This window comes from Equus caballus, chromosome 8 (genome assembly GCF_041296265.1).
Source record: "Equus caballus isolate H_3958 breed thoroughbred chromosome 8, TB-T2T, whole genome shotgun sequence".
Taxonomy (NCBI): domain Eukaryota; kingdom Metazoa; phylum Chordata; class Mammalia; order Perissodactyla; family Equidae; genus Equus; species Equus caballus.
Genome location: NC_091691.1, coordinates 64,950,231 through 64,969,907, shown reverse-complemented (window position 1 = coordinate 64,969,907; position 19,677 = coordinate 64,950,231). Strand labels below are relative to the sequence as shown.

The 19,677-nt window shown below is 45.0% G+C and overlaps 1 protein-coding gene across 40 annotated transcripts in view; it reads right to left on the bottom strand.

Annotated features, from left to right (window-relative positions):
* Positions 1 to 19,677, bottom strand: part of FHOD3 (formin homology 2 domain containing 3) — a 455,074-nt gene that overhangs the window by 377,248 nt on the left and 58,149 nt on the right. For all 40 annotated transcript variants that reach the window (XM_070220968.1, XM_070220943.1, XM_070220944.1 and 37 more), the window contains exon 3: positions 8,275 to 8,339. In XM_070220968.1, coding sequence (XP_070077069.1) covers positions 8,275 to 8,339 — 65 coding nt within the window. The remainder of the gene's footprint in view (positions 1 to 8,274; positions 8,340 to 19,677) is intronic.

Sequence of the window (19,677 nt, the reverse complement as noted above, 5' to 3'; positions counted from 1 at the left end):
GGGTGAAATCCGTTTTTCTCCCTGATATACTTTCCCCACAGGCAATCTGTGAACCACACTGGAACTCAGCTGGAAAACCATCCTTTGGTGAAACTTCATTTAGGGAAAATGTTTCAAAAGACATTTATGTAGATGTTTTGGCAGCATTTCTCAGACTTTTCAAACCAGAAGGGATGCTTCAGTCTCCACAATCACATATTTAGAAAAGGGCTAAAGACTATATAAAATGGCCTCACAGGAGACGTAGCAAGTCTGTGCAAAGAACACTAGTCAGGGGATGGAGAGCTTCAAGCCTTAGTGTCATCACCTCCCAGGCACGTGGCCTTGAGAAAATGCCCACCATTCCGGGGCCTCACCTTTCTCAGCCCCTCAAGGCTCAGGAGGGGTAGTGAGGGTCCGTGAAACAGTGGGTGGGAGAAGACCAAACTGCAAAGGTGTCATTCAGTGAACATGGTTCCCATTACTTTTTTTAAATGGCTCAGACAAATAATCAGGATTTCCTTTTCTAGTTTTTTTAGTAGAGTTCCTCTCAAACTAATCATCTTTGTAGCATTTTACAACTTTTGAAATACTTGTAGATATATTACCTAATTTCGAGTGTTATTAGGTCGACCACTGAATCTAAAGTGGAGTCTTTTTAAAAGGATGAGAGACGACTGAACTATCAGCTTCATGCCCAGCCTTATACCTGTCCCAAAGATTTCCCTAAATCCCAGCAAATGGATCCTCTTCCTGCCTACTCCATGACAATCCAGTTACTAGGATACAGATAAATCATGTCACCTCTGGGTATAATTAACAACAGAATTTCTTTTCCCTTTTTGAATTATGCTAACAAGATTTCAATTATGCTAACCTTTTAAATTTTCTCCTTTGCTAGTCTGTCATTACTCTAGTATATGAACTTGAGACTACAGCGCTTGTAACAAACTCCCCAACATCTTTTTTTCTCCTTTGAATTAAATCTTGCACTGGTTGCATGTTTTGCTGAACCTCAAATGCTTTCCACATGTTTTCTTCCCCCAAGTAAAAATACTTCCCATTAGGTATTTCTAATACAACAGAAATCAGTAAAACACCCAAAGAATCCCCCTGCCCAGGAATCCATTCTGACTCTCTCAGCAAGACCTGAAAAACACATGGGTGCTCACCTAATTCCTGAAGAACCTCCATTTAGCAGGACATGTGCAAGCCATCCATCTACTTTTCAGCTCCCACACCCTTTGGATATCAAAATTACTAGTAATGAGACAGCATTTTGTTTCCTGACACACACTTCCATTGTTCCGTGACAAAAATGAAGTTGTGTCTTCCTAGCGATAGCCACAGGAGCAGAGAGCCAGTCCCTAAGGCTTGCATGACCCCTCACAAGCAGGTCAGACCCGTGAGTGGAAAGGATGTGCAGAGACACTCGATAGAAATCACTGCAAAGCACAGTGGTTTCCTTACCAGGGGTTGTTTTCTGGCTATAAATGAAGGTTCTGTTGGACAGCAACTTTGGAGTCTAACTGCCAGCACATGGTCCGAACTTGTAACGTCTGCTACAGGTGTCCCACCAACATGACTGCATTCTCTACTGTCAATTTTTTTTGGGGGGGCCAGAATTTTATGTTCCTTGTTAAGGACATAAGCAATTATTAGGCCAGTGCAAAGCAAACAGCTTGATAATGGTTCTAACGTGATGCTCAAATTCTATTATCCAACATCTGGAGATCCTTAGAGATAAAAGGTAACAAAGTCCTAAAGAGGCGATGAATAAATAATTCAAATAAAGTAAAAGTGAGGGGAGTGGTCAGAGCACAAATATGAAATAAAGCTGCCATAACAGACCCTCACATATCTGTTTTCTTTCCCGTGGTTCAATTCACATTTGCTCACACCCATATTTCCTTTCTTGATGCCTCTTGATTCCCATGGCTGAGCCAATTTCCAGCTGTATCTGGAAGGTTCTCCTGCTAACTCCCTCTCACAGGTGTGTGTCTCCATCTCTTTATCCACCTCTTGTATTTATGTTTACCTGCATGTGTGCAATTGGTAGGGTCCTTCTTTAAATTCATTCTCTAGCGGCTTTTTTCATTTTTGGTGGGAAATCGTTCCTGATCTACATACTCTAAGGTTACAGCATTGGTGGATAGATATGTGACAGACCTGAATAGTTACCAGCATTTAAACACTCAAGTCTCATGCAGTTTAACAAACCTAGTGGTATGTTTTACATCCTTCCCACATCCTTTCTCCCTTTTTTTTTTTTTTTTTTTTTTGCAGCAGGCACATCTGTCAATCACTGTTTAATGATAGGCACCTTAGAAGGAGCCACCCACACAGAGGGGAGAGAGGCTGACAGGCTGACCTCCCCCAGTCCAGACCCGACAGCCTTCCAGACACGTGGACATTCTGTAGGGTCTGCCCCCTGGGAGCTGAGGCAGATTAATAGGAAACAGATGATGGGAGGTGTTTATCTGATTAATCCACAAAGCTCGTTTTTACCTAGAGAACAGAACTCTGGACAAAAATGGGTCACAGACTTGACGGGGTATAAAAAGGAGGAGATTTTAAAAAAAAAAACGCAGGCACCAGAAGTCTCCTGCCACAAAGGGAGACTCAGGATTTCAAACCCAAGCCCATCTTGTGCCAAGGCTGCAGTCAGCCACTCAAGGGGCTCTGCAGGAGATGCCTGGAGCGGGAGATGGGCTCCTGGATTTCTGCAGAATCAGTGGGTCTCAACATCAAGGGACAGAAAATAGGAAATGTGACCCACTGGACCTACCACCAGCAGGGAAAAGTATGGCCAGGACACCGTGAGCTTGGTCAGTGTGATGACACGGACAAGGCAGGAGGGAAACCCCCCTCAACCCAAGGCTGCAGTGGCAGAGGCAGGGCAGGAGCAGAAGTGGCCTCCTATGGGAGTACAGGACAGAATCAGCAGGAAACCCAGGTCAAAGCCTGGAGTTAGAGAAAGCAGGGTGGGGGAGCCAAGAGGGGAAAAAGAATGGCTTGGGAGGATCTCCTGGCCAGAAAACCGCCTGTTTTACTGTTTCTGCAGTCACACAGTGGACACCTGCGTGAGGGACCTGCCATCTTGGACAAGAGAGGGCCAGCAGCACCTTTGTGGACCCCACAGCATCTGCTGAGCACCCAAGCTAACCCACTTCACTGCACAGGCCCCAGGGATCTCAGCACCACAGTGCTAAGAGGCTCTTCGTCTCTATTAGCTAATATAAAAATACCACCCAGATGCTATTAGGCCCAAGAATGTCAAAAAGGCATTTTGATCTTTCCAGGAGGAAACCTCTAGTTTTAGTGGAAATTCCCAATGGTCAGAGTCAAGAGGCAGTAAGAGACACACTGGAATCCAGTTAATGCTCCAAAGGCTAGTCACTCAATAGCCCACCTGAGGGGCCAGCGTAACATCAGAAAAGGAAGCTGGAGGGGAGCCTCCCTGGAGGGCCAGGAGGGCTGGGCCACAGGAAACCAGCTCAAACTGAGCAGAGAAGGAAAAGACACTCAGAGGTGGGGGAGTGCTACTGGGCCCAGTCAGAAAGCTCGGGGAGGTATGAGAGGACAGGGGAGCCATGCCCATATTCACAGGCTCAAGAAGAAAGGTAGAACCTGAGACATGGATTGGGGAATGAAGCAAGGGTCAGTGGTCATGGATCACAGCTCCACTCCCCCACCCTCTGAATACAGTTGCCCAGGGCCCTCTACACCATAGCTAGAGAGGGTTCGCACACTGGACTGGACAACATCTACACCTCACCCCGAGCCCCTGAGCTGTCCTCCACACCACACAGACTCACACCACCTCCATCACCACCAATGAAAGCCAGCATTGCTACAGGACCCTTTCCCATTAAGATTGCACACAGCCTCAGGATCCTTCTCAACACTGTGCCCCAGGGAGCCACCTCCTCTAAGTCAGCTACCACATGAGATGAATCCCCTCACTCACTTTTGCACTAGAAGGTTCTTCTCGAAGAAATGCTCCACTTTGTCATTTATGTTTTTGCTGTAACAGTACAGTATAAAGCACATAGCTGCATGACTTGGCTCATAAGAGGAAAATGCTTTGCAAATGATATATTGATATCTTGTTTCATTGATGTTTCTGTTGCTGGAAATTGACTACTTTTCTGCATCAATGGACGAAGTGGCCTTCTCCTACGTTGTTTTCTTGCCTTTAAAAGTTGTCTTTATCCCTGTGATTTGACCTTTAATGAGCAATGAGACTGATCTCATGGAGAGAGAATCATTTCAGCTACCTTGCCAGCTTTTGCCTGCCCCATCTCTATCTTCATGGGCAGACCTCATCATCTCATAGCTTTGGGGAAAATGCCCTAATGATCCTTCGTGCCAAGTTGTTCTTCACAACTACAAGCATAATGACATTTCGGGATATTCGGCCAATTTTTTATCCTTTTGTTTAACTCAATACTGGATACTTGAAAGCGTCGGCCTCATAGGTCCCAGGGAATCAATCAACAGAGTTCATTTTCTTAATGGGAGACAGGGTCTGCTTCAGCAAACTGAAGCACAGAGGTTGTAAGTCAAACAAACGCCTTCAAAGTCAGCTGGTAGAAAACACTAGGATACTAACTTCAAGATCCTAATGACTTCAAACCTTATTTTTTTAAATCCTCGATTCCATTCCTTACCCCACAATTCATCCACTCCTTCTCTCTTCATGATGAGATTTAGTCATCAGGGCCAGTTGGTCCTCTGCACATTTTTCTGGTGTCTGGAAATAGGATCACTTACAGGGACCAAAAAATTTATTTTCTCAGTTAACCTCATAAAATGCAGACGTCTCATGCCTATCACAGATTTTTTTTTCATTCATATCAGTAAGTTCATGCCCTTAATATGACCATTGTTTTTTTGAGAGACTGAAGATAGATTAAGATGGCAAGTCATGCATTGTTTGCCACGTTATGTTACATCAAATGGTCATACTCAAAGTGTGCAACAAAGCAAAAATTACAGTGGGGAGGAACATAGAGGTACAAAAGCTTGGGACTTCTCTCTGTACCAAAATCTCACTCCAACCTCCTGCCAAATGCTTCAGAACTGCTGCAATATCAGAAAAGACCTGTCTCGGCTGCTAGCCGTGACCAGCAGAGCAGTGGCCCTGCGGCCTTCATTTTTTGTGAATTTTGCTCAGTTGCAAACCATGAAAGCTCCACTCCACTCTCATCCCAACGGGTGAAGAGTTCCAAAGTTAACACTGGAGAATTCCAAAGGCATGTCACCTCCAATTCATCAAAGTGCAGTCCTGGATTCTAAACTTTCCCATATTTAATAAAAACAGGAATGAAGGGGAAGAGAATGTAGGGTGAGGAAAACATTATTTTGGAGAAATTTACTTGATAGCATTTTAAACTCATGAGACAAAAGCTGATCCTGGATCCTTCCAGTCCGATCACAGGGTGGGGAGGAACGTCCCTAGGGGAGCCACATACAGTGCTAGGCCTAAGACAGAAGCCATCGTCCAACGTCCGTAACAATTCAACTGTTTCTCTTATGGTGAAGAGGGGAAATAATCTTGAAAAGAAACAACGACTCAAACAACTGATATGAAAAAGGTTTTTTCCCCCTCCCTTGTCATGTTTTCCTTTGTCATTTCAACTGAAGACTTTTCCAGGTTTGGTTTTTTTCATCCCAAAGAAATTTCACCTAATATCACTATTTGGAAAGGGAAAGAGTATGTCACAATGGGGGCTGGTACTTCATATACGTGATGCACGCATTCCATCTTCTAAAGGATAATATTTAGTGCTGTTATAATAAATCTATTCCAGATCTTGCCAATAATAGGAAATGGAACAAGAAAGCTTTTTTTTAATACAAAGGAAACACTTTGCTCTCTTGGGTGCTGATGTTAATTTATACAGTCAAACCCTCTCATCTGCCATACTCAGGCCTGAGGTAATCAATGGTGAAAGTGATTAAAGCAGAAAATCCTTTTAAAATGAAAAATACACACCTTAAAACTTTATTTTTACTTGCAGCTATGGTGACTGACCATCCTGGTTGCCTGTGATGGGGCATGGTTGGACACCTGGCTTACAGCACATAAGGAGACACACCTTCACATCCTGTTTTGGGCCTCGACTTTCTCTGAATGAGGGTCTACCAACTGGAATTCTGTGTGGACCTTCTTTCGTAAACCATTCCAATCATACGGTTTATGATTTCCAACCTCAGTTTCTTTGAATTCAAGCAAGAACTGAAGATACTGGCGAAGACGAGAACCCTTCTATATTAGTACAACATTCCCCCACCTTTTATAGGTGTCACAACCCACTGACGTTGACAGAAATGCTTCTGTACTAATTTTGAATCTTTTCCAAAATATTCAATAAATTTTCAAAGCAGTGACTTTTTACACTTGGATTTAATCGGTTTATAAAATATTCACATATCATTTCATTAAGTTACAAAATTCCAATCATAAGTACAATTGGCATAAGGAGGTTTGGGAACAAACACTGACCCCATAAGCACCCAGTTCAACCCCTCGAGCAGGAAGATGCATGTCCTAGGAAACAGAGGGCTGGAGTGGCTGCCAGTGCTCCATATGCTATGGAAATAAGACATGTGTTTTAAGTGGATTTCATGGGACTATAGAATACATAAGTTAATGGAGTGAGCCTTTAACATGGAAGCTGGTCAGAAAATCTCATATACTGAAATACCTGAATTCATACTGCAAGAGAGAATTTTCTCAAAAGGACTTAGCTCCTTAGGATTTTGATCTGGCCCATTTTAGTGTAAATCTGTTTTCCACTGCCTAACTATTCCTGGGAAACACCAATTCATACTCATGTCCCAAATCTCTACTAGTTATCAGCTATATTTCAACCAATATTGGCTTCAACAGTGTTTAGCGTGGTATGTGCCTGGATTTGTTTTAGATCCAAGATGAGGGGTGGGAGAGAGTTTATGCAAAGTCACAGGCCTTTTCGTCAGGTAGACATGGCTTATATGTATGAAATAACTTGGAAAATGTAAAGCAGGTAAGTAAATTAAAGCAACTGATTAAATATAATCAAGTGCCCATACATGTTTTACTGTCACTCTGTGCTACAGGTAGTTGAGAAGCAAATGGTCAACGTTGCTGAAGGTCCTACAGACCTTACTTTGTTTCCAACAAGATTATTAACCTTCCCAACACCCTGATCCTCTGGCCCTTGAGGTTTGAGTCTGCTACACAATTAACTCGCTGGCCACCATCAGACAAAGGTTGTCACTCAAGACACTTGCAGTCTCACCACACTTAACACCAAAAGAAGTACAATCACACAGATTTCCCTCCACCTCCCAGCCACTCCCTCACCCCATCTGTGGGTCTCCAACAGGGAAGCAAGGAGAAGGAAGGCCTAGAAATGATTCCTTCCACTCCACCTACGCACAGCACACCACAGGTGCAGACTGGTCCTCAACAGGATGATTTATGGTCTCCTAATTAGAAGCCTGAATTAAGACCACAATGTATATTAAATAAAAGCAAAATTACTCAGATATGAAAAACACCTACTCATAAAGTGAATTTTAGTGTCTTTTTTTCTTTTTATATTACATAGTTGCCTCAACTTGGCCCAATGCCAGGAGAAGAGCAAGCCACAGTTTTAGAAACCCTGCACATAGAGATTGTCTGCTTAGCATAAATAACTGCTTTCACTGCCATTCAACCCACATATCTAGGTGGGGAAACCAGGGGGTCCACAAAAAATCAATGGCTGCAGGAATGGCCCCAGTGGGGTTCCTGAGTGACCACAGGAAAGCCATTCTGAACCACAAATACACCTGCTCAACGCCATATTGCTCTGTATCCACATGAGCCATGTCCTGCACTGACATGAGATTTCCCTTTCAATAACCTGAGCAGAACCTGGGACCTCAGACCCCACTTCCCCACAGAGAGCTTCACAGAGCCACCAGGAGGCACGTGAAGGTCACTTCAGCTGCCTAGAGGTTCACACTGGCACAGCCCCAGGAAGAACCTCATCTCTCCCAGCATTGCCAAAAAGAACCTCATCGACAATGTCCTACTTCGAGCTCTATTCACTAGCCAAACAGCCAAGAAAGTCAGAATAAACAGAGTTTCAAAAACTATTGCTAGAAACTGCTTCACTAAAAACTAACAATCCATGATAGGGGCTAACCCAAGTAAACAGCATAACAGTGAATATTTTATTCCCGTAAGTGGCATTTCTCATCACATGTTTAAGCACTGAGGGCAGATGGCAAGCATCCCTTTCTGCAGATGTCACTCACCAATGCAGGCATGGACCCTCACAGACAGCTGTGTCCTTAGGATGATGCTGTGCTTCTTGCCCCGCCTAATGGTGACAGGAGACAAAACATACATGGGCATCAGAGGAGCTGGCAAGAAGATACCTACATGATGTCAATCAACTTGAAGGTTCTGACATACCCACCTGAAAGAGGCTCCAGATAAGCAGGGACCTAGACAGAACAAGAATCTATCCTGAAATAACGTGACATCACAGGGCTTTACAGAAAATAAAAAATAAAGTTTGCCTTTGTTGGATCGGCACATGAATTTTATTGCCAAACACAGTCAATTCATTCCATCCACAGAGTTAGTACATAGTCATGCTTGACCATCTTGGGAAAATTTTAAAATCTGTACCTGTGAAGTGAAATCCCAGGAACGTAACAACACAAATCTGCTTGACCATTCCCGTGGCTATTTTTAAATTTTTTTGGATATAGGAAAAGGGTACACATAGTGGGGTCATCAGAAAGAGCGGCTTTGCTATCTACCAATTCAAACTTACGGCCTTTCTCTCTTATAGGAAGACGGGAGCCTTTCAAAGAGCTCATTGGCTATTTACTATCAAGAATGCCAGTTTACACCATACCTTGTCTCCTCTTTGCTTCCTTCTCACTTCATTTCTTATGAGGAAGAAAAGAGGATGGCCCCTTCCCCAGTTCCACTCCTACCAGGGCTCATCCTGCTCTATGCAGAGAAGGACTAAAGCAGAGCAATTGATAGAGAAGAGAAATGGAAGAAAACATGAGTCCTGGCTACCTGGGGTAACAAGCCTTTGAGGTTTGGGGAAAGGGGGAAGTCAGTGGACAAAGGTTAAATGGAGCCAGCCAACCAGCACGGCCCCAGGGAACCTGCTGGGTCTCTCAGTAGCTGAATTCCCCTTCGCTGTCACTCTTCTGGCCGCTCTCATCTCTCCCATCAGGCTTCATTTACACCCGAGTCTGGCAGCGCTTTCCTGCTTCCTGGTTTTGAGGTCGTGTTGGAAGGAGAAGGAACATACACCTCACCAGGGCACATTGTTAATATTGTCATGAGCTCACAGTAATCCTGAAACAATTATATTTTTTATTCTTGAGATCAGATAAGAAGAGAAAGTAAGGGTTTTTTGATTCTTTGACAGGAAAAAGGGAAACCAGTTGCATAGTTCTATGAAACGGTGCAGTAGACTCCAGCCTGGCAGCTGCTTGTAGATAAAGGATCTGCCTTCACGGTCCCTTCAAGCCACTCCTTTAGACTTTGTTTGTTCATCTGATTGTTTTACACTCGCTATGTGCAAGGCACCAGTCTCAAGGAGCTTACAAAAATACACAATGCTTGACCCATTTCAGAAGGCAAGTTTGAGATCCTATAAACACAGCCTTCTTCAAAACTTTCTTCCTCACTCACAAAAAATCTTTTCTACTCTCGACAATCCTGATGTTGACAGTCCTTCAGTCTTGTGATCACACTAGGAAGTGTGTCGGTTAAATGCATTCAACTGAATTATTAAATAGCCTTTTGTGCGAACTTCCAGGAAAGGTGTTCTAGGGGTGGGGGCAGCCAGTCTCAGGCATGCAGCCTCACCCCAAGCTGGGCAGAGGCCGAGCTGGGAGCAGAAACCACTGAACCCCCAACGGTGGCCAAATCCTCACTATGAGAAATGGCAAACCGTAAGTCCTCAAATCTGGAGGATTTTCTGTAACTCATATTATCAGCAGTTATGAGTCAATAATAAATATCAAATGAATGGTAGACAAAGTACATGCTCTAGATGCCAAGAGGGAGAAAACCATGGGATGGCCAGGGAAAATACCTCGAGTTCTGGAGACATTCAGAAAGGGGCCATTGATAGCCTCTACTTCTATCTCCAAACAATGCAAAGTTGCATTCTTGAGGAAATGCTTACGTTTTCCCACAGAATCCTCGAGTCCCACAGTGAGTGTGTGGCGTAGTCGCTCTGGGATTCCAGGCGCATGCATGCAAACTAGGGCAGTCTTTCCGAGGAGGCCATGGCAGGCCCACCATTCTGGAGGTGTCATCTTTTCTGTGCTTGTGCATTGAGACACCAGGCAGTTGGATTGGCTAAGGTAAACCCTAATGGAATCTAAAAGAGCATAGAACCAATAAAGCCTATTTTTCAGTAGTTTTATCAGTTATAATTGTTCTGCTTCAATATTCTACCTCCTTCCCCGTCTGCTTCTATACACAAAATCCCATGATGGAAGAAACCTGTGTGGAATTGGGAGTCATGGGCTGTGGAAGCCACCTGACAACGGATGAGGCCCACATCCCAGGAGTTCCTGTCAAAGGAGGGGGCTGGCCGAGGCAGAGACAAGGGGCTGGTGAGTGTGGCCAGGTCCTCAGAAGGTGTCCTTCATCTCACCCCACTTGCACTTTCTCTCACCTTTGGTGTGGGTAACTATTGTTGTGCCCATTCTGCAGATGAGGAACGCAAAGCTTGTAGAAATGATGTAACCAGCAGAAAGTCACATGGCTGGTGGAAACAGAGCCTAGCTGAGTGCAGAGTGTCTGACTTCACAGTCACCTACACCACCCCGCCTTTTGCTGAACAAGTGACTCACGACATAACTTTCTCCTGGGCTGACTAAAGATAAAGAGAGTCCCAGCTCTTTCAGAGAGCTGGTTTAACCTCAATACTGAAATCTAACAAAAAGGACACACACAAAAAATTAAGATGCAAACATCTAAGAAAACATTGGCAAACCAAATTATGCAATACGTGAAAATAACACAACAGAACCAAATAAAGTTAATCCTAAGAATTCAAGAAGTCCATGTTTTATTTATATCAAATATCAATATAGAGAGGACACCCATCACGAGGTCCCTTCAAATTTCATAGCTCAGGGGCCAGCCCGGTGGCACAGTGGTTAAGTGCACGTTCTGCTTCGGCAGCCCGGGCTTCACCGGTTCAGACCCCGGGTGTGGACATAGCACTCCTTGGCAAGCCATGTTGTGGTAGGTGTCCCACATATAAAGTGCAGGAAGATGGCATAGATGTTAGCTCAGGGCCAGTCTTCCTCAGCAAAAAGAGGAAGATTGGCAGCAGATGTTAGCTCAGGGCTAATCTTCCTCAAAAGAAAAAAAATTGTCATAGTTTCCTTCCCTCCACCACTATATTTTCTAATTGGTTAATGCTGACATATTGGAGAAAGGTTGATTATTACATATTTCTTTTATATATGACTATCTCGCTGCTATTATTGATTCCAAAAATCTTTTGGCTGATTCTTTTGGCTCCTTTTAAGGAAATAATCATATCACCCTTTTTATAATAACCATTTTATCCCCACTTTTCTAGTTAATATGCCCTTGTCTTCTGTTTCATGGCTAAAACTTCCAAAGGAAAATTAAACAATCATGGGTATACTTTCCCCTGCCCCCAGTGGGATACTATGTCAGTTTGGGTTTAGAAAATAATAGTCATAATAGTTGTTAACATTTATGGAATGCTAATCATGTGCCAGATGAGGTTCTAAGTACTTTATACAGATTTAGTCTTCACAAAACTCCTATGAAGTAGGTAACGTTATTGCCATTTTTAAAATGAGGAAATTGAGGCCCAGAAGAGTTTAGCAACATAGCTCAAGTCACATAGCTCGAAAGTGACAGAGCTCGGACTCAACCCAGGCAGCCCAACCCCAGAGCCTGCTTCCATCACCTCCCTGTAGCTGCCTCCCAGATGGGTGTTCCTCCACTCATTCCCTCATCCCACACATGTTCACTGGCACCCTGTGTGTGCTGGACTCCATATTAGGAGCACAAAGCACGTTCTGTCAAGACAGCAATGTAGAAACTCTGCCTGCTGGGCTACCATACAGATTTTAGACTCAAGATCACAACATCAATTCTTACCTGAATTTCCAGCCTGCTGGCCCACCCTACAGATTCCAGACTTGCCAGGCCCCATAATGGTGTGAGCCAATTACTTGAAAGAAATCTCTCGATAGATAGATAGACAGACAGATAGACTAGACGGATTAGATAAAATAGACTAAATAGATTAGACTAGATGGATAAACAGATATCTTATTGGTTCTATTTCTCTGGAGGACCCTAACAGAAACTTTGGTATCTGCCTTCATGGAGCTTCCATGTTCCAAAAATGAAATCAGTGAGAGGCTGCTGATGTGGAGTCACTCCAAGCACTTTAGTGATCCTGTTTTTTTCTGATACTGGCGTGCCGCATCAGTTTCATAGCTGCCACTCCTTCTGAACTCGCCTGCTTGTAGCAGAGTGAGATGGAAATGCATTGAGTAGTAGGATCTGGGGACCCAGAAGGCAAAGGCACTTAAGTTTGACCTGAAACTCCCCAGGGAGATTCAGATTCCATTCCTATCAGCACAGCCACTACCAGGGAAACATCGCCAGCCTAAGAAACCAGCCATAGCCAACAGGCTGCCCGCATCCAAGGCCAGTGCTACCCAAGTGATGGGAGCGCTATCTAAAATAGATGCTCAGTTCAAGGAGACTCCTGTTGAAACAGACATGCCAGGGATATAACAGCACTATTGCTAAAAGAACTTTCCAAAACTTCCTGGTTTCTCAGAATACACAAGTTTCTCCTACAATAATGTCTATGGCCTTGGGGAAAAAATCTGGTTTAACCAAATAAATCTCACAGAAACCATGTGTTTCAGTTCCATCCCTGTCTCTCAAGAGAATATTTTTACAAGAATAACATATAAAGTCTTTTTGCGACTGTAAGAACAAGTGTTTACATTATTTTATTGAGTGGCATAGAGCCAAAGGCTTGGAGACTTTTTCTTAAAGCCAACAGCAGAATCGATGCCTCCAAATATTCCTCTACTCAAATTAGAACTAAACTATGATTTCAGTCAGGAGTATAAAACATATGTTTGACCATGCGTCAGAAGCAGAGATGAGGGCCCCCTGAGCAGCTGCCCCAGGAATAAGCTTCCTCATATTAAGCTTCTGGAGCTGTGAGACTCAGCCAGTGCTCTGCCTGAGGGATAAAGAGATGAAGAAGGATTTGAACAGTCATCAGCTGGTAAAAGGATGGTGCTAGCTAAGATTAATTTGCTCAGAAGCCCAAAGTCCAAGAGAGCCAGTTGCCACTACATTCATCTCCAGATGCATTCTGGTCTCCCCTAGTAGACAGTAGAGGTGAAAAGCATCAACTCTGAAGCCAGCTGTGTGATCTTGGAAAAGTTACTTAGCCTCTCTGAGTCTCAGCTTCCTAGTCTGTAAAATGGGATAATAATATTATGCTTTTGGTATCAAATCTAAGAAACAAAGACTTACTCCTATTTTCTTGTAAGAGTTTTGTAGATTTAGCTCTTCCCCCGCAGGTCCCTCCAATGGGAAAAAAGCCTTTGTTCAACCCGTCACAACTCCTAGCTCCTGTGCAATCCTGCTGTCCCTCCTTCTCAGCCCCACATTATCTCTTGACCTATCTCCATCTGCCCCCATCCCACAACTCTTCTGCCTCCTCTCTCCCCAAGGACACTGTACATCTCCTTCTTACTACGCCCCGACCTTGCCTTGGTCCTCTCATAACTTGATTTCTCTCTGGAATGATGTTCTTAACTGTCCCTTCTTTGAAGTTCTCTCTCTCCCTGCTGAGGCAGACACTGCTGGGTACCTACCCAACACCAATTTTCCTCTTTTGTCTTATAAAGGGAACCCAATTTTGTTTAAGATGATAATGTACCCATCTAAAACTACATTCTCCAGTCTCCTTGGCAACCAAGGGTGGCCACGTGACATAGTCCTCTCCAGTGAACTACAGGTAGAAGTTGCTGGTAGAACTTCTGGAAAAGCTGTTTAAAAGGGGCAGATCCAGCAGGCACCATTTGCTCTTCACTCTTCCTATCTAAGGCAGGGACCATTACATCCACAGTAATAGAAGAAGAGGGTTAGCTGGACACAAGCCCACAATTCATGGTATGACCATGGACCTAATTTCTGGCCAATGGCATGTGAGTGAAAGCTATATGCACAAAGAATGGACTTGCATTCCCTCTGTCCATTTCCTTCTTCCTGATGGCTGGAATGCAGATGAGGACATAAAAGCTAAAACAAGTCTGGATACAAAGATGGAATCCTTATTTTGAGGATGGTATTGCTGCTCTACCAGTCTCAGGAAGGATTGCCTAAATTTGGACTCTTACACAATAAAGACATTTTTACCTTATTTAAACCGCTATACTTAGGAATCTCTTGGTTACAACAAAGAAAACTGTACCCTAACCAACCCATGCCTTCCTGCCTTGATGGGATGCTGGAGGGAGAGCAGCCATATTGTACCTATGATGAAGCATGGAAGATGAAAGCCACACCCTAAGGATGGCAGAGCAGAAAGATAAAAGAAGCCTGGTTTCTAAGAGCATCTTGTAATCAACATTTTACCCTCAAAACAGCCTAACTATCCATTTTCTTTTTAATAGACTTCATTTTTTTTGAGATGTTTTGGGTTTACAACTCCCTTCCTCCAAGGGATCCCCCCCAGCCTCTCTGGTCCTTGATGCTTGTCACCTGGGTCCTAAGCCAATATTTCTCACCTGGCCACATCTCACCTTGAGTGTGGCTTGACAAGAACTCAGACTAACATGTATAAACCTCTTCTCCCCCTCCCCAAACTGCCCAACTCTATAACCTCACCACTTCTCTAAGCAATCCACCATCTGTACTCTATCCATCTAATGTCATGTGTCCATTTTACTCTCCTGTTTCCATCTACTCAACCAGTGCCACCTCTCCAGATTCACAGCTCTCTCCCCATCCAGTCCAGGCCCCAATCCACGGACCTTCCTCAGCCACCAGGTTCAGGTCCATTAGGTCACCCCCTTCTCATCCCCACAGTGGGCGACATCTGACTGCAGCTTCCCTTCTCTAAGTTCTGTCCACTCACCTGACCCTCCCTCTTACTTGAGAAGGTCTGTGAGGGCTCCCTCTTCGCAGGTAAGTTCTACTCTGACTCCAATCCATACCATAAAGCCCAGTGCCCACCTGGGCTCCCTCACAACCACCTGCTGCCGTCTTTGTCCCGTCATACAATCTGGCATTTGGAGGCATTTAGAGCCTTTCCAATTCCACAGTCCACTCCCAGTACAGGAGTTCATCCTCTCGTCTGACCTACCGCAGCACCTCCAAGAACGGTGTCCCTCATGTACTGCAATCGCCTGGGGGAGGGGGGGGGTCCATTAAAAAGCACGCTGCCTGGGCCCACCCCCAAGTTCCAATGTCATTGGTCTGAGGCTGGGGGTGGGAGGGAAGTTTTTAAGGTTCCTCAGATGGTTGCAATCTTCTCCAAGATTGAGAGCCTATGCTGTAGGTTCCAGATGAAGCACCCGACCACCTGGGGAGCTTTTTAAAAGGGGAAATTCCCCAGGCCCCACGCCAAACCTCCTGATGCAGGCACCTAGAAACCAGCACCTCTTAGAAGCCAGCCCAGCACTGGTGTGTGGGGGGCTCCAGGCTACCCAGCACAGCCCAGCACTGAACTCACCCTGACAGCACCCTCTGTTTGAAAGGGCCAGTTTTCTCCCGACCGTGACCAGGGGCAGGGCTTAGTGGTCTGCACTTTGAGCCTTGCACAGCACTGAGAAGAAGGAGACCCTTAATGTCCATCACTGGTTTGCCAAAAAAGCCTCAGACAACAACACACCTGCACCCTCAGCTGGAGATAATCGCTCCAGATGAAAAGAGGGGAGAGTCGTCCTGGCTTCCCATCCACTCCCCAACCAGAATCTCTCCTTTAACTTGAGGGTTTTGTCTGTTGTTGGCTTTGGTTTTTCAGGTTCGGTAGGTTTTTAGATTTAGATTCAAGATGTATTTTAGGTGATTTCCCATTCCACCAGGTCTAGATGCAGAGGAAACCCAGACAAAGATGGGACTGGATGAGGCTGATTTTTGTATCAGACAGGAACAAGGGAAAGCTGCTTCCTATTCCTTCTAATTTGACATTCTGGGATGCAAAGAACTCTTCAAGAATCTGATGAAAGGCTGTGAAACTTCCCCACCCAAAAACCCTGCATACCCACAAACTGTGCAGAAATCCCAGGGTATCATGAACCCCCACAAATGTGGATCCTTGGGGCTCATGAGCTGCAGGCTGAGAAGCTAGGAGTCTGAGAGTCAAATCAGAGCTCTCCTCAAACCCCTTCTTACCCTAAAGCACATCCACTGCACAGCTGGTGGGGTTGGGGTCGAGGTGGGGGCCGGGTGGGACCCACCCACCCCTGCACAGGGGCTTCCTCGCAGCCCTTCCTGTCTCTGACTGGCCTCCCATCCGTCATTTCTGAGCCACAAGCCTCACACTGCCAGGTTCTCCCCACCCCCACTCCACAGGGTTTCCTCGGACTTGACCACCCACACACAACCCTGCAAGGACAGGAGTCGGGGGTCGGGGGAGTATTTCCCAGCCCCTGTGGCAGAGGAGGAAACAGAGATAAGTAGCAGCTGTCTTCAGAGCTGAACCTCTGGCTCAGGCCTGAGGGGAGTCAAGTCTAGGAAAAGGTGAGTACACCAAGTTACTCAAAGTCAACAGCATCTGGGGTTACATACAGATCCAGCAACCTCACTGGTCCTCACAACATCCCTGAAGCAACATGCTTCTCAGGCCCACTCAGCTCTGCCAAGCTCCCACCTACTGCCTCTTCCACCTCCTGAAGCCACTATCTCCCCTTCAGGGCTAACCTCAAACCCCACCTTCTTCATGACAGGTCCCTGTGGTCCTCAGCTGGCACTAGTTTCCTTTCAGAGGCAGTGGGGATAGGAATAAGCAAAAAGGGTGGGAGGCTCTGGCCCAGCTCTGACCTCAAGGTCTAAAATCCAGTGAATCCCACTTGAATGTATCATCTTCTCAAATTCTGACTGTAACTATAGTAACGGCTACTAGTTTTGAGTACGTATTATATGCTGGAAACTAGCCTAATGTTTAGAGACATCATCACATTTTACCTCACAAGCCAAAGAGGCAGTACTATGGTTATATTATACCCACTTACAAAGAAACTGAGGTTGCAAGAGGTGAAGTAACATCCCCAGGGGCACACAGCCATGAGGCTAACCGTGAAACCCCTGTCCCTAAACACTAGGCGATGCTGCTCTCTGCTATGCTCTGCTCAGGTACCAAAGGCACTGTTGGGATCCCTGCTGATACAGGGAGGAAAAAGGGATTGGGTAATACTGTCCTCATTTTATAAATAAATTATATAAACTCCTATCAGAGGTCAAGTGGCTTGCCCATGGTCACACAAAGGCAGGGGCAGGAAGAATAATGCAGAGGCTTCTGGGGCTTCTGTTTCCACTACACCATGCTATGGTTGCTAATTTCCCTGGCCTTGGAAGGCAATGAACAGACCTAGCTCCATTTTGCAAGCATAACAATTGCTTTGTCCTTCCACGTTTGAAGGTCTTTCTCCTGTTCCCTGATTAGCTACAGCTTGAGTGATAATTCTAAACAAGGAGTAAGTTAATTTTTAGTCGTGGCATAAAAGAGCAGTGTAATGGACAAGAACAAAGAAACAAACTCCTCCAGCAAGGAAAACTCACTCAGAACACACTGTACAAAAAACACCACTATTTTCACATAGCCTGCCAGACATCTTCATTAGATGGTCACATTAGCAGATATTTTGCTATAATTTACACAAAGAAATTAAGAGAAAGAATGGTATTTCATTTGCCCTTTTCATGCCTCAAAAGGGTAATTCTTAACTAGGAAGAAATTATATTTTAACTCTCATTCGTGGGAGACACAAGTTCTCAGGCACACAACTTTGCCAAATGCCACGCTTCTAGGAGAGGACCCAGGAGGGATGCTCAGTGCAAGTGACGCTGTGAATGTGCCCAGACCCCTCTCACCTGTGCAGGAAGGCTCAGTCTGCAGGCTGCTTCCAGCCAGCTCCCAGCGATTAGCCCAGGTGCTGCCAGTGCTCAGTGGTGGTAAATGACCTGGGGATAACTGGGGTGACCCAGAAATCCCAAGACAGTCCCATCCTGGCATGCCTTCTGCAACCCAAGCCAAGGACAGAGGGGCCTCCCCACCAGAGATCAGTAAAGGTGTCTTCTTCACAACAAAGAGGTATGTCATCTGAGCACATTCCAAAGAACTAGGGTGGGTCACCACAAATGAAGACTATTTCAAAGACACAAACTCTGGGGTGAGTTTGGGGCACATCTGTGAAATGTGCAGCTACTCGACATCGTTTGAGCTACCTTCCCCTGTTTGCAGTTTCCCACGTTGTCAGTCCTGCCTCTCATCTTGCCATAATTCATTTCCCCAGCATCCCGTGCCGTTTAGGGTACAGAAATGTGGTCAAGGCTGTACCTATCAGATGGACCCATGGCCAGGGGATGATTCAGAAGGGAACAAAGTAAGAAATTCAGCCCCAGGGTGTACGCTGGTGAGCTTGCAACAGCGTCCCTGGCTCTTTAGGAACAACTGTAGAGAAACTTCCACGACCTGGATGCTGGCATTGACAGTGCGAGCTGTACTATCAGAGCCAGATGATGGCAGCAAATGCGTCTTCCCTGGAGCCATCCTGCAGTGAGGCTGGGTGCTGTTTCAACTGGAGCCAGTGTCTTAGCCTGGGACTGATGATGTCCTTGCATGAACCAACCTTATGTCACCAAAGGTGCACATGTACATTCTGAGTGGAACCTGAAGTGCCTTTGCCCAGAAGCTCCTGGGATGATGGAGGAATACCAACCTGGGAATCGGTCACACCTGTGTTCAAACCTGGCTCCACCATCTACTGGCTCTGCTGTCCTGGACATGTAATTTAACTCTTGACCCTCAGTTGTTTCAAATGAAAAATGGAGACAATAAAATCCAATCACATGACTGGTAAGAGAATGAACTATTCAACAAACACACTGGGAATACAGTGCCTAGTGTAATGGTTGGCATAGCAGGTGTTCCATAAATGTTATTTTCTTCCTCACTCTTAACTCTTGATACTGTTATGTAATATTAACACTTTTTCCCCCCAAGCTGCCATCTCCAAATCATTTAAGTTTTGATAGAAAAGAAAAAAAATCAAACAGGACATGGTCTGCGAGCATAACACTACTAGAGACATTTTTCTAGTTGACGATGATCTACTCATAACACTCCTGGGATATGTTTGATAAATAAGCCAAGGAATCATCCAATTAGACTGTCATCCAGCCTGAATTCTGACATCTTATATAAAGGGATGCCATTGTCAAATACTTGGTAAGAACTATAGCAATGGAATTTCCCCAAGTCTATCAGTCTAATAATGTTAATTTTGAAAATGATGACGCGTAGAATCTGGTGTGACTTAATGATACTCCTCATGTGTGGATGGCCGCATGAGGTCGTTTCCAGCATCTCTTCCCACACACTGTTGGTGTGGCCCTTGGAACCACTTGGAGGACAAAAAGGA